The sequence below is a fragment of the Archocentrus centrarchus genome, chromosome 21 (assembly GCF_007364275.1).
Source record: "Archocentrus centrarchus isolate MPI-CPG fArcCen1 chromosome 21, fArcCen1, whole genome shotgun sequence".
Classification (NCBI taxonomy): domain Eukaryota; kingdom Metazoa; phylum Chordata; class Actinopteri; order Cichliformes; family Cichlidae; genus Archocentrus; species Archocentrus centrarchus.
The window spans coordinates 16,177,001-16,189,278 of NC_044366.1; the positions used below are offsets into that span (position 1 = coordinate 16,177,001).

The window sequence follows — 12,278 nt, forward strand, 5'->3', positions numbered from 1 at the left end:
TATACACACTTATACTGGCTTAGACTCAGAACGTCATTAGATAGTTTTTCCCTAATCAACTGATAAGGGCTTGGAAATCAGGCCAAGAAGCATCATTAGGGAGTGTCAGTTAATGATAATTCCGAGACTGATAAATTATCAGACCCTTCAAATGTTGTCGGCTCCTTTAAGAAACTGACCGACGATCTGAAGTGAAGCTGTGAAGCTAATTGGTGCCTACAGAGCAGGGGAAGACTATTAAAAGATCCCTTCCAGTTTGGATTTTCCACTAGGGCAAGCTTCATGACCATTGAAGACTTTGAAGAAAAAAACCCCCTAATGCCTTGCACAAAGCTCAAATCCTAATATGAAATGGCAGTGTTTACTGCACATAGATCTTAGCTTATAATCAAAACTCGATACGACGTGAACTTTTTATCTGTATACTTTAGGTTTAAGCTTGAGTAATTACACAGAATTACACATTTAACTCTTATTTTAGCACCTTCCGTTTGCCTTTTTAACACCTTTTTTATTATTGCAACTCTCATACATCTTCAGCAGCTTTTTCATAAAAAAATAAAAATAAATAAATAAATTGGGCAATACAGTTTAGCCTTCAGGTAACATGACCCTGTACTGCACAGCTTCCAGCATATGGTCATTGCACTGCAGTTTGGCTGCCATCCATCTATCAAGCAGTAATGCACAGCCTCAGCTTTGCAGCTGGCAATTTCACTACAGTGTCTTTAGAAACCTAAACTGCTATTGATGGTTTGCTTGATGCTCTCTCTTTTTGCAAGACGTCTCCTGACCCGTGTTTATCCACACGCAAAGAATGATGGATTGGAGTATGGCTGGAGCAGGCTGAGGATGTGTTTTGATACTCAGTCATCCAGCTCAGCTCTCGAGCTGTGTCCATCAGATGTCAGCTGGTGTCCAAATGGAGAGTGTCAGCGGCATTATAAAGAAAAAGCAGGATCAGTTGAGGTTACAATCCGACCGTTCCCAGTATGTCTCCACAAAGGGTCTTAGGAAATCCTCTTAACAGGAGGCCATGCAGCTAATGTGAACTATGTGTCCCCCTTTCATGGAAATCAAAGCCTCTGTTCTAAGAGATTATTAGAGAGAGAGGGCGAGAGAGAGCAGAATCATAAATCAATGGGTGGTTATTTACCTTTGGTGAGGGGAGCTGGCACTGTGCAGCTCCAGTAGCTATGCTGATATTTTCCAGGCCTTTGATAGCAAAGGAGACTGTTGAAGTGTTGCAGTTGTTTTGCTGTCATACAGCTTTTTCACCTATTAATACATTGGCCTAAATCTCTGAATTCAAAACCTCCTAATAGATTAAATTTTTAAATTAAATATAGCTGCCAAAGTGTACAGTGCTTAATACCCTGTCAGCCTAAGCCATAACCACCAGGAGAGAGCTTAAGCAGAGTGCATGCACTGTCTTTGTGTTAAAGGTTTTTCGCTGTTGAGCATGCACTGATGTTTGAAGAAACAAATTTTTCCTTGCTTTTAATAGCGCACGCTTTTAAAGGCTTTCACATTTTTTAAATATATATATATATATATATGCGGTATTATAATAATATAATAAATGTGAACATGACATGCTATTCATGTGTGAACACCAGCTGCCAGTACATTTATTTCTGCTATAAAACACACATGCACATTGATCTGGAAAATTAGGTTTTTATGCTCTGGCTAGTATATGAGTTTTGAAAATTTATAAAGTGGACAGAAATAGAACAAGCATGCTTTTCTGCACTCTCCTTGTTCCGCAGAGCCCGAATAGATCTTTTTTTTTTTTTGTGTAATGGGATTTGTTTTATAATGCAGTTTGATGTTAATTTTTTGCCTCATTAATGAGAAAAAGATGCATTTTCTTACTAAATATTTTTCTGTGTTTTCTTTGTTATGCTACAGCAGTGATATCGCGGAGCCATGAGGGCCCTGGTGAGATGGGCAAAGCAGTAAACATCCCTAAGGATGACCAGGAGAAAATGAAGGAGCTCTTTAAGATTAACCAGTTCAATCTGATGGCTAGTGACATGATTGCACTCAACAGGAGCCTGCCAGATGTGAGGCTGGATGGGTGCGTAAGTTTGGGTGTCATCTAGACGAATACTGTGAATCGCGCTATTGTTCACACATTTCACAGTACACAATGCTTTTACCATCATTGCTAAGAGTTTTTTTTTTGTCACTTTGACATTCCAGCAGAGTTTTTGACTAACATATAATTAACTCATAGTCAGAAAGCAACAGAGAATAAGAGATTAAGACTAACTCACCCTACTCAAAGCAAACACCTTGCAAACCAGAGCGCAGTGTGCAGCACACACACACACACACACAGTTTTGAGCAAGAGCCGAACAAAGCTGCACAGAGATTATTTGAGTGCAAGGGAGATTGCAGGGAGAGCTTAACGATATCTGAAAGTAAAATCAAGAAATTATGCTATCAAATTGAAAGACCATACTCTTGAATAAAGATAGTAGCATACCTCGTAATGAATGTGCTAAATAGACCAGAAAGTCTGGATTCTTACTTTTGTATAGTCTCATAAGGACTGCACAATCTAAGGAAAGGTGCTAAACTAAGCAACGGTTAAAATTTAAACTGTTGAGTCCATTATATGTTATTAGTAATAACTGTACCCACTGTGAAAAGATATCTTTAATAATGAGTTGGGTTGTGCATTAGGCCTGACATTTGAATGGGAGGAGGGTTTGTTTACTGTCATTCAAGATCCACTTGAACACCTAATGAAAATTCAAAATGCATCTTGCATGAAACACGAGCACATTCATTTAAGTCTGCTTAAAGGATGTTTGTGGGGATAATATTCAAGTGATTCATGTTTAAATATTCCAGTGGAGTTCTCCACAGCACTTTCATTAAGTGGATATCAGAGTCTCTACCTGTCAAATGAGAAACAGGCCACAAAATGATCCTTTTATGCTCCTACATTCTTCATGTTTAAGCTCCTGTTTTTGCCTGTATTAAAAAGGTGACATCTCCAGATTCTCTGGCACGTGGAAAAAAAAATGGATACAATAAAAATCAATTTACATAGTGCAAATGAAAAACTGTATTAGAGAAAAAAAAAGGTGAATTTTCAGATGATTTGAACTTCCAGTGTTTCTGCCCATTATAGGTCTGTATAAATAATACAGCATCTTTATTACAGAGCACAGCTGAGCTGAGCAAAATTTTACCAGCCGTGTTGTGAAAATGATCCAGATCTGTGCAGAATATCTGCATTGCCTCTGAAAGGCAATAACATTTTGTCTTCAAGGCAGCACCCCTGGCCTAGTTGTGTCAGTCAGCGCTGTCACATTGAATAGACAGGACAAAACTAGCAATGCTGTCTGCTCCGGTAGCTTTTTTTCACCCTCCATCACCTCCTCCCACCCGTCCTCTAGCCATACATGCTGCCTTTGCTGTCCACATCCTCTTCTGTAACGTAGCTAATTCTTTATTCAACAGCACTGACTACAGCACCATCCCAAGTTTGACACATTCTCACCCTTTGGCTTTGACATAAGTCACATTAATCCAAGGACATACTGACATAGCTGTCAACACTGGTTTAACTTCTTCTACTTTTTTTCGCGATATCTGTCAGTAAACCTAATGTGACAGTATTTTTGCACTGATGGCAGCACCGGATAACACCAGGGAACTCTGATTATGTTCTCAGATACAAAATAATGAGCTGCATTTTGAAAAAAACTCAGTAGTTTTACAGCAACAAATTCCAGGGTGTGTGCAGTAATGTTTAGGTTCAAACACAGGGATGCGTGGTGATGTTGAGAAAGTATGTTAGTCATGGTAAATTGTAGTTTTGGGTCATTTATTTGAACATACTAATTCTTTATTGGAAAAAGGAGTCCACGTTATTTTATCAGCAAAGGGAAAAGCATTCTTTAAATGAACTTCTAGTAGATGTGACTTTAAAGTAAGGGGTTAAAAAAAGCTCTAAAACTCCTGGTTTCTTAACATCTACTTTGTGATACTCCACATGCAATTTTAAAGAAACTTTCCTCTGTTCAGTTTTTATGTCACTGATTTGCCTTTTTCTGTGTTGCCCTGTCAGCTGTAAGACCAAGGTGTACGCAGATGATCTGCCCCACACGAGCATTGTCATCGTATTTCACAACGAGGCATGGAGCACCCTGCTGCGAACCGTTCACAGCGTAATCAACCGCTCTCCCAAACACTTGCTAGTGGAGATTATCCTAGTGGATGATGCCAGCGAGCGAGGTTGGTAATCTGTGCTGTGGATAGTAAGCAAAAAGTAGTTTCTGATACCTGACAGGCTAACGGTTTAGCAAACAGCATGTATATGTATATGATACAGTATATATGAGTTTTGTTTAATTGATGGTGGTGATTTTAATCCACTTTGGGTTCTTCTGATCAATGTATACTTCAGTTCTTTCAGTTTGTCAGGAAAATGTCACCCCTAGAGTGCATTTCTGTACATCACAGCATACAAAGGATGTTTGTGGTTAGAATTTACCTTATTATTGGGGGGTGGGGAGGTGGTGATGTTGAAGATTCAAGAGTGAAAACACATTGATAAGGAGATATTACATTTTTGAGGATTACAGAAAAAATGGTTTCCAGGTTTGAGTTCTGTCATATGACAGTTATTAAGCATTTTTTGTTAGTTGTTACATACTGAAAGTAAAGTATTTCTCTCTGTATCAGTTGTGCCATTAATTTAAGTGGCACAGCTCTCTGATGATCTAAGAACAATATTTATGTGCTCAAGGGATTGTGCTGTGATTAGTTGTACCTTATTAATTTATAGTTCTGTAGCCCACAAAAATTAAATATCATCCTCATTTTAAACATTTTGGCTTTTGTTATGAAGTCCATAAGTTCTCACTTGGAAATATATGGGGCACAGAATGGGTTAATATTACATCTATAAGCTGACCAGCTCCAACTATTCATTTGATGACCTAATTGAAATCCCATCATCTTATTTTCTTATTTTGTATAATTTTCTTTTGTATAATTTATTTCAGACTTCCTAAAGAAGAAACTGGAGAACTATGTGCGAACCCTGGAGGTGCCGGTGAGGATCCTGAGGATGGAACAGCGTTCAGGTCTAATCAGAGCCAGGCTGAGGGGGGCAGCTGCCACCACCGGTCAGGTCATCACCTTTCTTGACGCTCACTGCGAATGTACTGCTGGTTGGCTGGAGCCCCTGTTGGCTCGCATCAAAGAGGACAGGTAGGAGCCAAAACTGACCTCACTGAGTATTTTGAATCTAATGATGATTTTGAAGGTACTGATAAGAAATGATGCATATTTTAATTTTTTGGGAACAGTGCACACACTGCTGCAAAACCTCCTATTACTGGACAATTTAGTCTTCCTATTGCATCTTAAAAAAGGCTTTTTTCCTGCTGTTATCATATTTTGCCCAAGTTGCATCATTAGATGTTTGAGCCAAAACTCTGTCTGAATACTGATGGGAAAGCAAACTTTCAGTTATAATTATGCTGCCTGACACTGCTGATAGGTGACGATAATTATGCTGCAATCTCAGAGACAAAGCTCATTTCTGCAGGTTATGCAAACTGTTTGGAGTGTAATGCAGACACAGGAGATTGCAGGATTTAACAAAAGGCAAGCCATTTAATTAGGCTGATGGCAGAAGTCCAAAAAGCAAAGATAAGATCCAAAAGGTGAGACAAAACCAAAGCCGCAAGCGCATGGAGAGAAACCACACAGAGGATGATCACATACACTGAGACAAGGACTGAAGGGAAGACAACACTATTTATACATGTGAGGGTAATGAGGGGAAGTGGACACAGCAGGGTGACAAGACGCAGGTGAAGATGATCAAAGAAAGTGAGTCAGGAGGGGAAGTCAAATTAAATGCAGGACCTTTTTGTTCAGCTCGCTGTGTCTGTAAAACCATTAAACAAATGGTTTTGATATAAAGTGATGAAGGATTTACTTAGTTTATGCTGTTTATCAGAATATTAAGATATTGCTTAAGGCATTTACCCGCTCTCTGTAGAAAACACTATGTCATCTGCTGCATGTGAGTGACAGGAATGAATGATTGATTGGATTGATAATGATCCTCCTGTGATTCTTACCTTATCTGGGGTCAGACACATGCATTTACCCTCAGGAGGAAATTGGTATCATATGACTTAGAATATCGTATTATGGAGCCATTACACTTTTACTGAATGCTGCTGCACATGTATTGATGTCTTTAAGTCTGGGGCAGACTGATGAGATGGTATAGAAAGTATACTGTATGTTCAAAGATTATTCTTTAAATTTCCAGACCTGCTGTTTTTGATAAAGAAATCATTTTATCTGCTGCCATTCTGAGAAGAAGTAAATGCATTTATATTGCAATCAGTAGTTATACAACGCTATTTCCTATGCAGCTATACTGCTGTTCAACAAAAACAATGCAGTCCTTTACAAAATTGTATTTCCCTCTTCTTCTAACAACACTTTTGGGAATTGAGAGGGTTTGAAAGTGAAATGTTTTCCATTGTTTGGCAGCTGCCCAAACATTGGGACACACTCACCTATTCATATGAATGGGTGAGTGTGTCCCAACCTTTGACTCGTACTGTATACTCTAAGATTTTTCTTCATTTCTACTGTGTGCTGATGACAAGTTAGGTGTTCCTTTTCCTCTTTATCCCATAGGATGCATTATCTGTGATTTCCATCACCCCACTTGACAGTTTACCCACTTCCTCTTAATCTGTCTTAAATAAGCTCAGCCTCTGGACTTTGTTTTTCTTTGCATGGCAGATTTTTAGCAGCAACAAACTGTACTCAATTGTGATCATTTTCAGAGCCCATGAAGGGATTTCATTACAGAATTGTAACACTTATTTCTACTCCAGTGCTGCCTGATGGTACACAAAATATTCAAGATTCAATATTGTTTTTTCACCATGTCCTTTGTGTGCAGAGATCTCCCTGGACTCTGAATATTTCAGTGATGCTTTTTCATAAGAAATGAAGCTCTGTGTTATTACATCTACCTGCCTTTTTAGGTGTTTTTGTTGTCCCCGTTGATCCTTTCTTTGGTCATTTCCGCTTTCCCACTATTTTAAATTCCGCTCATTCTTAATTTTGCCCTCAGCCCTCTTATCCTGTAATCTTCTTGACTCCTTCTCCAAAGCCAATCAGCCTCTCAGATCCCTGTCCTTTAAAACTCAGTGCTATTCTGCTGTTATGCCCTTCAAACCGTTACACAATCCTTGTTCTCCCCCCAGCTCCACCTTATCTTGGATGCGTTTTTTTAAACATGTCGTTGGCTACAAATTCAACGTATATTTAGCTATATAGATATTCCAACTTAATATTTAATATATTGTCTTTATACATTGCTTAGGGTTTAAATGATTTGCAAGTCATTGTATTCTGTTTTTATCTGTATTTCACAAAGTCAAAACAGGGTTTCTCATGATGGCCACTGTACAGTTATTAAGATTAACACTTTCTTTGAATCTGTTTTTATAATGTAACAGCTATTTTTCAGCATGAAAACACCAAGAAGATGTTGATTGTTTACCAGTTAACAATTCTTTAAGTCCTTCAGTCAACTAAATATGCCAATTGGTTGCTGGTTTTACATTTTAAATGTGGTTATTTTCTGTTTTTCTGTTTTATATTGCAGCAGTTGGCTGGACAAAACAAACAAAACAAGAGAGCAAGACATTTGATGATGCCATTTTTACATTTTCTTGTAACGTTTTATACACTAATTATTAGTAATCAAAATGTGAATGATCATCTGATTGCGACGGATTATGATTAATGATCATTTTCTTCAGTAATAGCTAGTTGCTGGCATGGTGTACATGGAACTTGCAGGTACAACCCAGAACCTGCTTTTTTTCCACAGTATGTAGTCGATTAATTGATGGTGGGATGTTGAAGTACATTGAATATGATAATACACCATGCACTTCATATCAGCGTCGGCCTCATCATTGATCTGAACATTGAATCTGACGCTGTGTGTGTTTCAGGACAGCCGTGGTGTGCCCTATCATAGATGTCATCAGTGATGAGACCTTCGAATACATGGCAGGTTCAGATATGACTTATGGTGGATTCAACTGGAAGCTGAATTTCCGATGGTACCCCGTTCCTCAGCGGGAAATGGATCGACGCAAAGGGGACAGAACACTCCCCGTCAGGTACAAATGTATATTTCCTCTTCCTCTGGTGCTAAATGTAAGTCTGACTTTTCACTCTCATGATGTCTTGAATTAAGAGAAGAGAGGTCAAATTAGACACGCACAAAACAAAAAATTAAGTCTGTTTTGTAAGTCTACTTAAATTCTTTTTTTGTGTGTGTGTTGACAGCAGGCTACAGAGAAAACACTGAAAGTATTTTTCTCCACAAAAACTTCTTTTATGAAGAGTGCCATTTTTATCTGCAGCTAGAAATAGATCATCTTTCCCTCTGTGTCCCACTGATGCCAGCTACTGCCTAAATCGAGTCCACAGAGTTGTGATGTTTCTCTTTGTAGCAGAAGTATCCATGTATTTTAAAACGGGAAAATAGAAACTGCTTAGAGTTGCTTTTTTTGACTTCACAAAACCCATCTGTATGCAAATCACTCCAAGCAACAAACAACATCCTTTATTTAGGGTTGACTTGAGTATAGAATGAATTCAAATATAAAAAGTAATTGCCCCTCAAAGGCTTTGTTTCAGCTTGTCAAGCAAATTGGCCATTTATTATATCCTCAATGTTCCTTTTAGTTACCAAAAAAGATGCTAACGAATTCAGCGTGAGGAGATGAAATATTACAGAAGGGTTTTGTGTTTTTGCTTTAATTTGTTGTCTTTTGCAGGACTCCCACCATGGCAGGAGGATTATTCTCTATAGACAAGACATATTTTGAAGAAATTGGGAGTTACGATCCGGGGATGGATATTTGGGGTGGAGAAAACCTGGAAATGTCTTTTAGAGTAAGTGACTGACAGCAGGAGGTTGTTAATGTAAGTGGCATCCATATTTTCCACAGCGGGAAAGGTTTAGGACAGGACTCTGGAAATCAGATCGCCATACAGGACCTTCTCTATACTAATATATCAGTTTCAGCCTGGATCAGGCAGCTTTAATTGGGTTGTGATATTCCCCTTTCTTTGTGTAATCATCCTGGGAAATGTACTGTTGCACTTTGGCAGATATCTATGAACAGATTTAGTCAGTGTAGTAGTGTCACAACTATACAGGATGTACTCTGACATCACATGAAAGCCTTAGGTGAGTGTGATCAAATGATAAGATGGTGTCTAGTTGGCTTTAAGCTTACATGAATCTAAGGGAAAAATATTCAGGCTCTTTGCTTTATGTTTGTACAGTTTATTTTTACAAAGCATCTATTACTGTTACCAGTTGTGATAGCGTGGCTGGTATTTCATCTCATGAGTTTTTCTGTATTTGTTATCATGGGAAATTTGGTTCTGGGGACACCTACTGTACCAGCAACTGTGACAAAGGCAGTTTATAGAAGCTGTTTTTGTCCTGTGATCACAGCTCATAGTTATGAATCAGAAAACATGAAGTGCTGTTTTAAGGCATGCCTGTGAGCTGCAGCATACAATCACAAACAAATCTGCAGCAAGTGTACGTGTATGTGTGTGTTAGAATGGCATGCTGTTAAAATTTAAGAGCAAATCTTTTTATTGGTGACAAATTTTTCATTATGTAGGTCAGGTAAGCATCAAGGAGTGAGAACAAAGGGAACAGGCGTTCACTGACTGTTTCATCAGATTGTATCCAGCCTATTTGTTTGCTTTCCTGTTACACGCTACATAAATCTGCCTCGTCTCTGTGCTTGCAGATCTGGCAATGTGGTGGCTCCTTGGAAATTGTAACATGTTCACACGTGGGCCATGTTTTCCGGAAGGCCACCCCATATAGTTTCCCTGGAGGAACAGGCCAAGTCATCAACAAAAACAACAGGCGCCTGGCCGAAGTCTGGATGGATGATTTCAAAGACTTCTTTTATATCATATCACCAGGTACAGAGCAATGAAACTGCCACCACATCAATACATCTTTCTGCCACTCACACAGATACAGAGGATGAGAAATTGAAGACAAAGATGTTGAAAATAGCATGGATTTTTACATGTTTTAAAAGAGGAAGTTCAGCGTGCAGCACTGAACAAACCTCATTACTGGATCCCTGTGTGGTTACACAAATTTAGCAAATTGGTGCAAAAAGGAAAGACATGTCTGTTCCATTTCATTCTCTTGCAAGGTACTGCTTTTTATTCCTATGCAAATGTACATTTTCTTTTACTTTTATATTGGAGTTTAATGTGGCTCCTTCTTTACGATACATTTTTAGTGCTCTCCTAAACTCAGGCTCAGATCTTCCCAACGGAGCTCAAACATACACGGACAAACTAGAACAAATACGACTGTGCAGATTGAGAGACGAGTGCCCCCCATCTGTCGACTTAGTAATGTGATTACCCTTTAGCAGGCAGCAGTATTCCGGAAATCTCTGGTTAAGTGTTTTAGATGCCAGCCAACCTATAAGGGATCATCCGTAATCTGTCTATCTTACGGCACAAATTGTGACCTTCTCTTCCTCTCAGTCAGGCAGGATTCTCCATGGGCATGTGTGCAGACAGAGCCAGGGCTGTGATGGATGAGTTTCTCTGCGTATTGTGGCCCCGCAATGACTGTCTGTTCCTCCAGGACATTAGGGAGAATGATCTGTGCTGTGCTACTGCCAGACCTCCCTTATTGGTGCAGAAGAACACAGTATGTTGCTCAGGCTGAATTTGGGAGTGGCATCCTATTAAAAGTGTACCCCCTTCCTTGTTTTTCCTCTGCATTGGATCTATGAGGCTGATCTACAACATGCTTAGGCCTTACACACAGAAAGAAGGAGAGGAAGAGAAAAGTAGCCTTCAGCTCATTGCTTTTATCTGCCAAGTTGATATTTCTATTTCCCACATTAAAGCGTGAGGCGTTATTGGTACTACAATATTTTGCAATATTTTTGTCGTGTTTGATAGATACATAGTGTACAGTGCTGTAGGTCTTCCATGTTGGCTGGTTTTTGAAAACTGTTCTCTGTTTTCCCTCATTGCAATCATGCTCTTTTATATTAAATTACCACCCTGAATGTATCTGCATGCAAGCTCCGAGTCCTCAAGAGGCACTCCAGGAAGAAACCATCTGTCTAATGTGTTTGTAAGTGTCTGTGCCCAGTCGCTGTCTAATCCTTTCTCAGTCTTTAGTTTTGTCAAGGCTGAAACATCAGGCAGTTTACATTTGGCTAAAATAACTTACATCGTGGCCCACAGTTATTGCGCAGTTGTTTCATTTGTGTGCTATTGAAGGAGAGGCTTCATCTTCGGGATTATGCTGTGTTTATAAATGGGGTTGCAGGCTAACATTATGGCATATTTTCAGGTAAAGTTTTTTTTTTCTTCATAAAGGTTCCACCTGGTGTTTTGTCCCAGTGGTGCACGGAAAATAACACCATCCTATTTTCAGAGCTGAAAATGTGGCTGCTAACGTTACTGATGATGCGCACTGATACATATGGCTCCATTTCTTGTCTTGACATTTCATTTGCAGGCGTGATGCGGGTAGACTACGGAGACGTCTCATCCCGTAAAGCCCTCCGCGACGCCTTAAAGTGCAAACCATTCTCCTGGTATCTAGAGAACATCTACCCAGACTCCCAGATCCCAAGAAGATATTATTCTCTTGGTGAAGTATGAGCACTCTTATACTCTGATCTTCTATAATGTATCACATACACATACTCCTTCAGCATTCAGTCAGATATATCCTTCTAGCGCCTGGCCTTGTTTTTTGTCGGCATTTTTTTTTTCGTGTGCAATAAAGCCTGAGAATATCAGGATCCAGGAAAGGCTTAACAAAACAAGATGAAAACAAACATCCCCAGCTGTTTGTATTGAACGTGTATAATAAACAAATGCGAAGATGTTCATGCAGTCGGTATTGATCTCTCTCACATGTTTACACAGTTACACCATGCATGCCGGATGGGTGAGATAAGGCTCGTGTATGCATTCTAAATAGTTTTGTCTTCTGCTCTGTAAGGAAAAATTCATTTAAAAAACAATCTTTCCCAAACATTGTTATTATATGTTATCAGTTACCTACCCTAAAAATCTGATTTTTCATAGGATTTTAATAGGTAGAAATGGAGTCGTATGACTTTAGTTCAACTCAGTTTAATTCAGTTTTATTCATATAGCACCAAAT

General features: G+C 39.1%; 1 protein-coding gene across 2 annotated transcripts in view; it reads left to right on the forward strand.

The window, feature by feature from the left end:
• galnt13 (polypeptide N-acetylgalactosaminyltransferase 13) overlaps window positions 1-12,278 on the forward strand; it is a 38,921-nt gene that overhangs the window by 8,746 nt on the left and 17,897 nt on the right. For both annotated transcript variants that reach the window (XM_030757945.1, XM_030757944.1), the window contains exons 3-9: window positions 1,915-2,083; window positions 4,092-4,258; window positions 5,032-5,239; window positions 8,032-8,202; window positions 8,866-8,983; window positions 9,862-10,042; window positions 11,622-11,761. In XM_030757945.1, coding sequence (XP_030613805.1) covers window positions 1,915-2,083; window positions 4,092-4,258; window positions 5,032-5,239; window positions 8,032-8,202; window positions 8,866-8,983; window positions 9,862-10,042; window positions 11,622-11,761 — 1,154 coding nt within the window. The remainder of the gene's footprint in view (window positions 1-1,914; window positions 2,084-4,091; window positions 4,259-5,031; window positions 5,240-8,031; window positions 8,203-8,865; window positions 8,984-9,861; window positions 10,043-11,621; window positions 11,762-12,278) is intronic.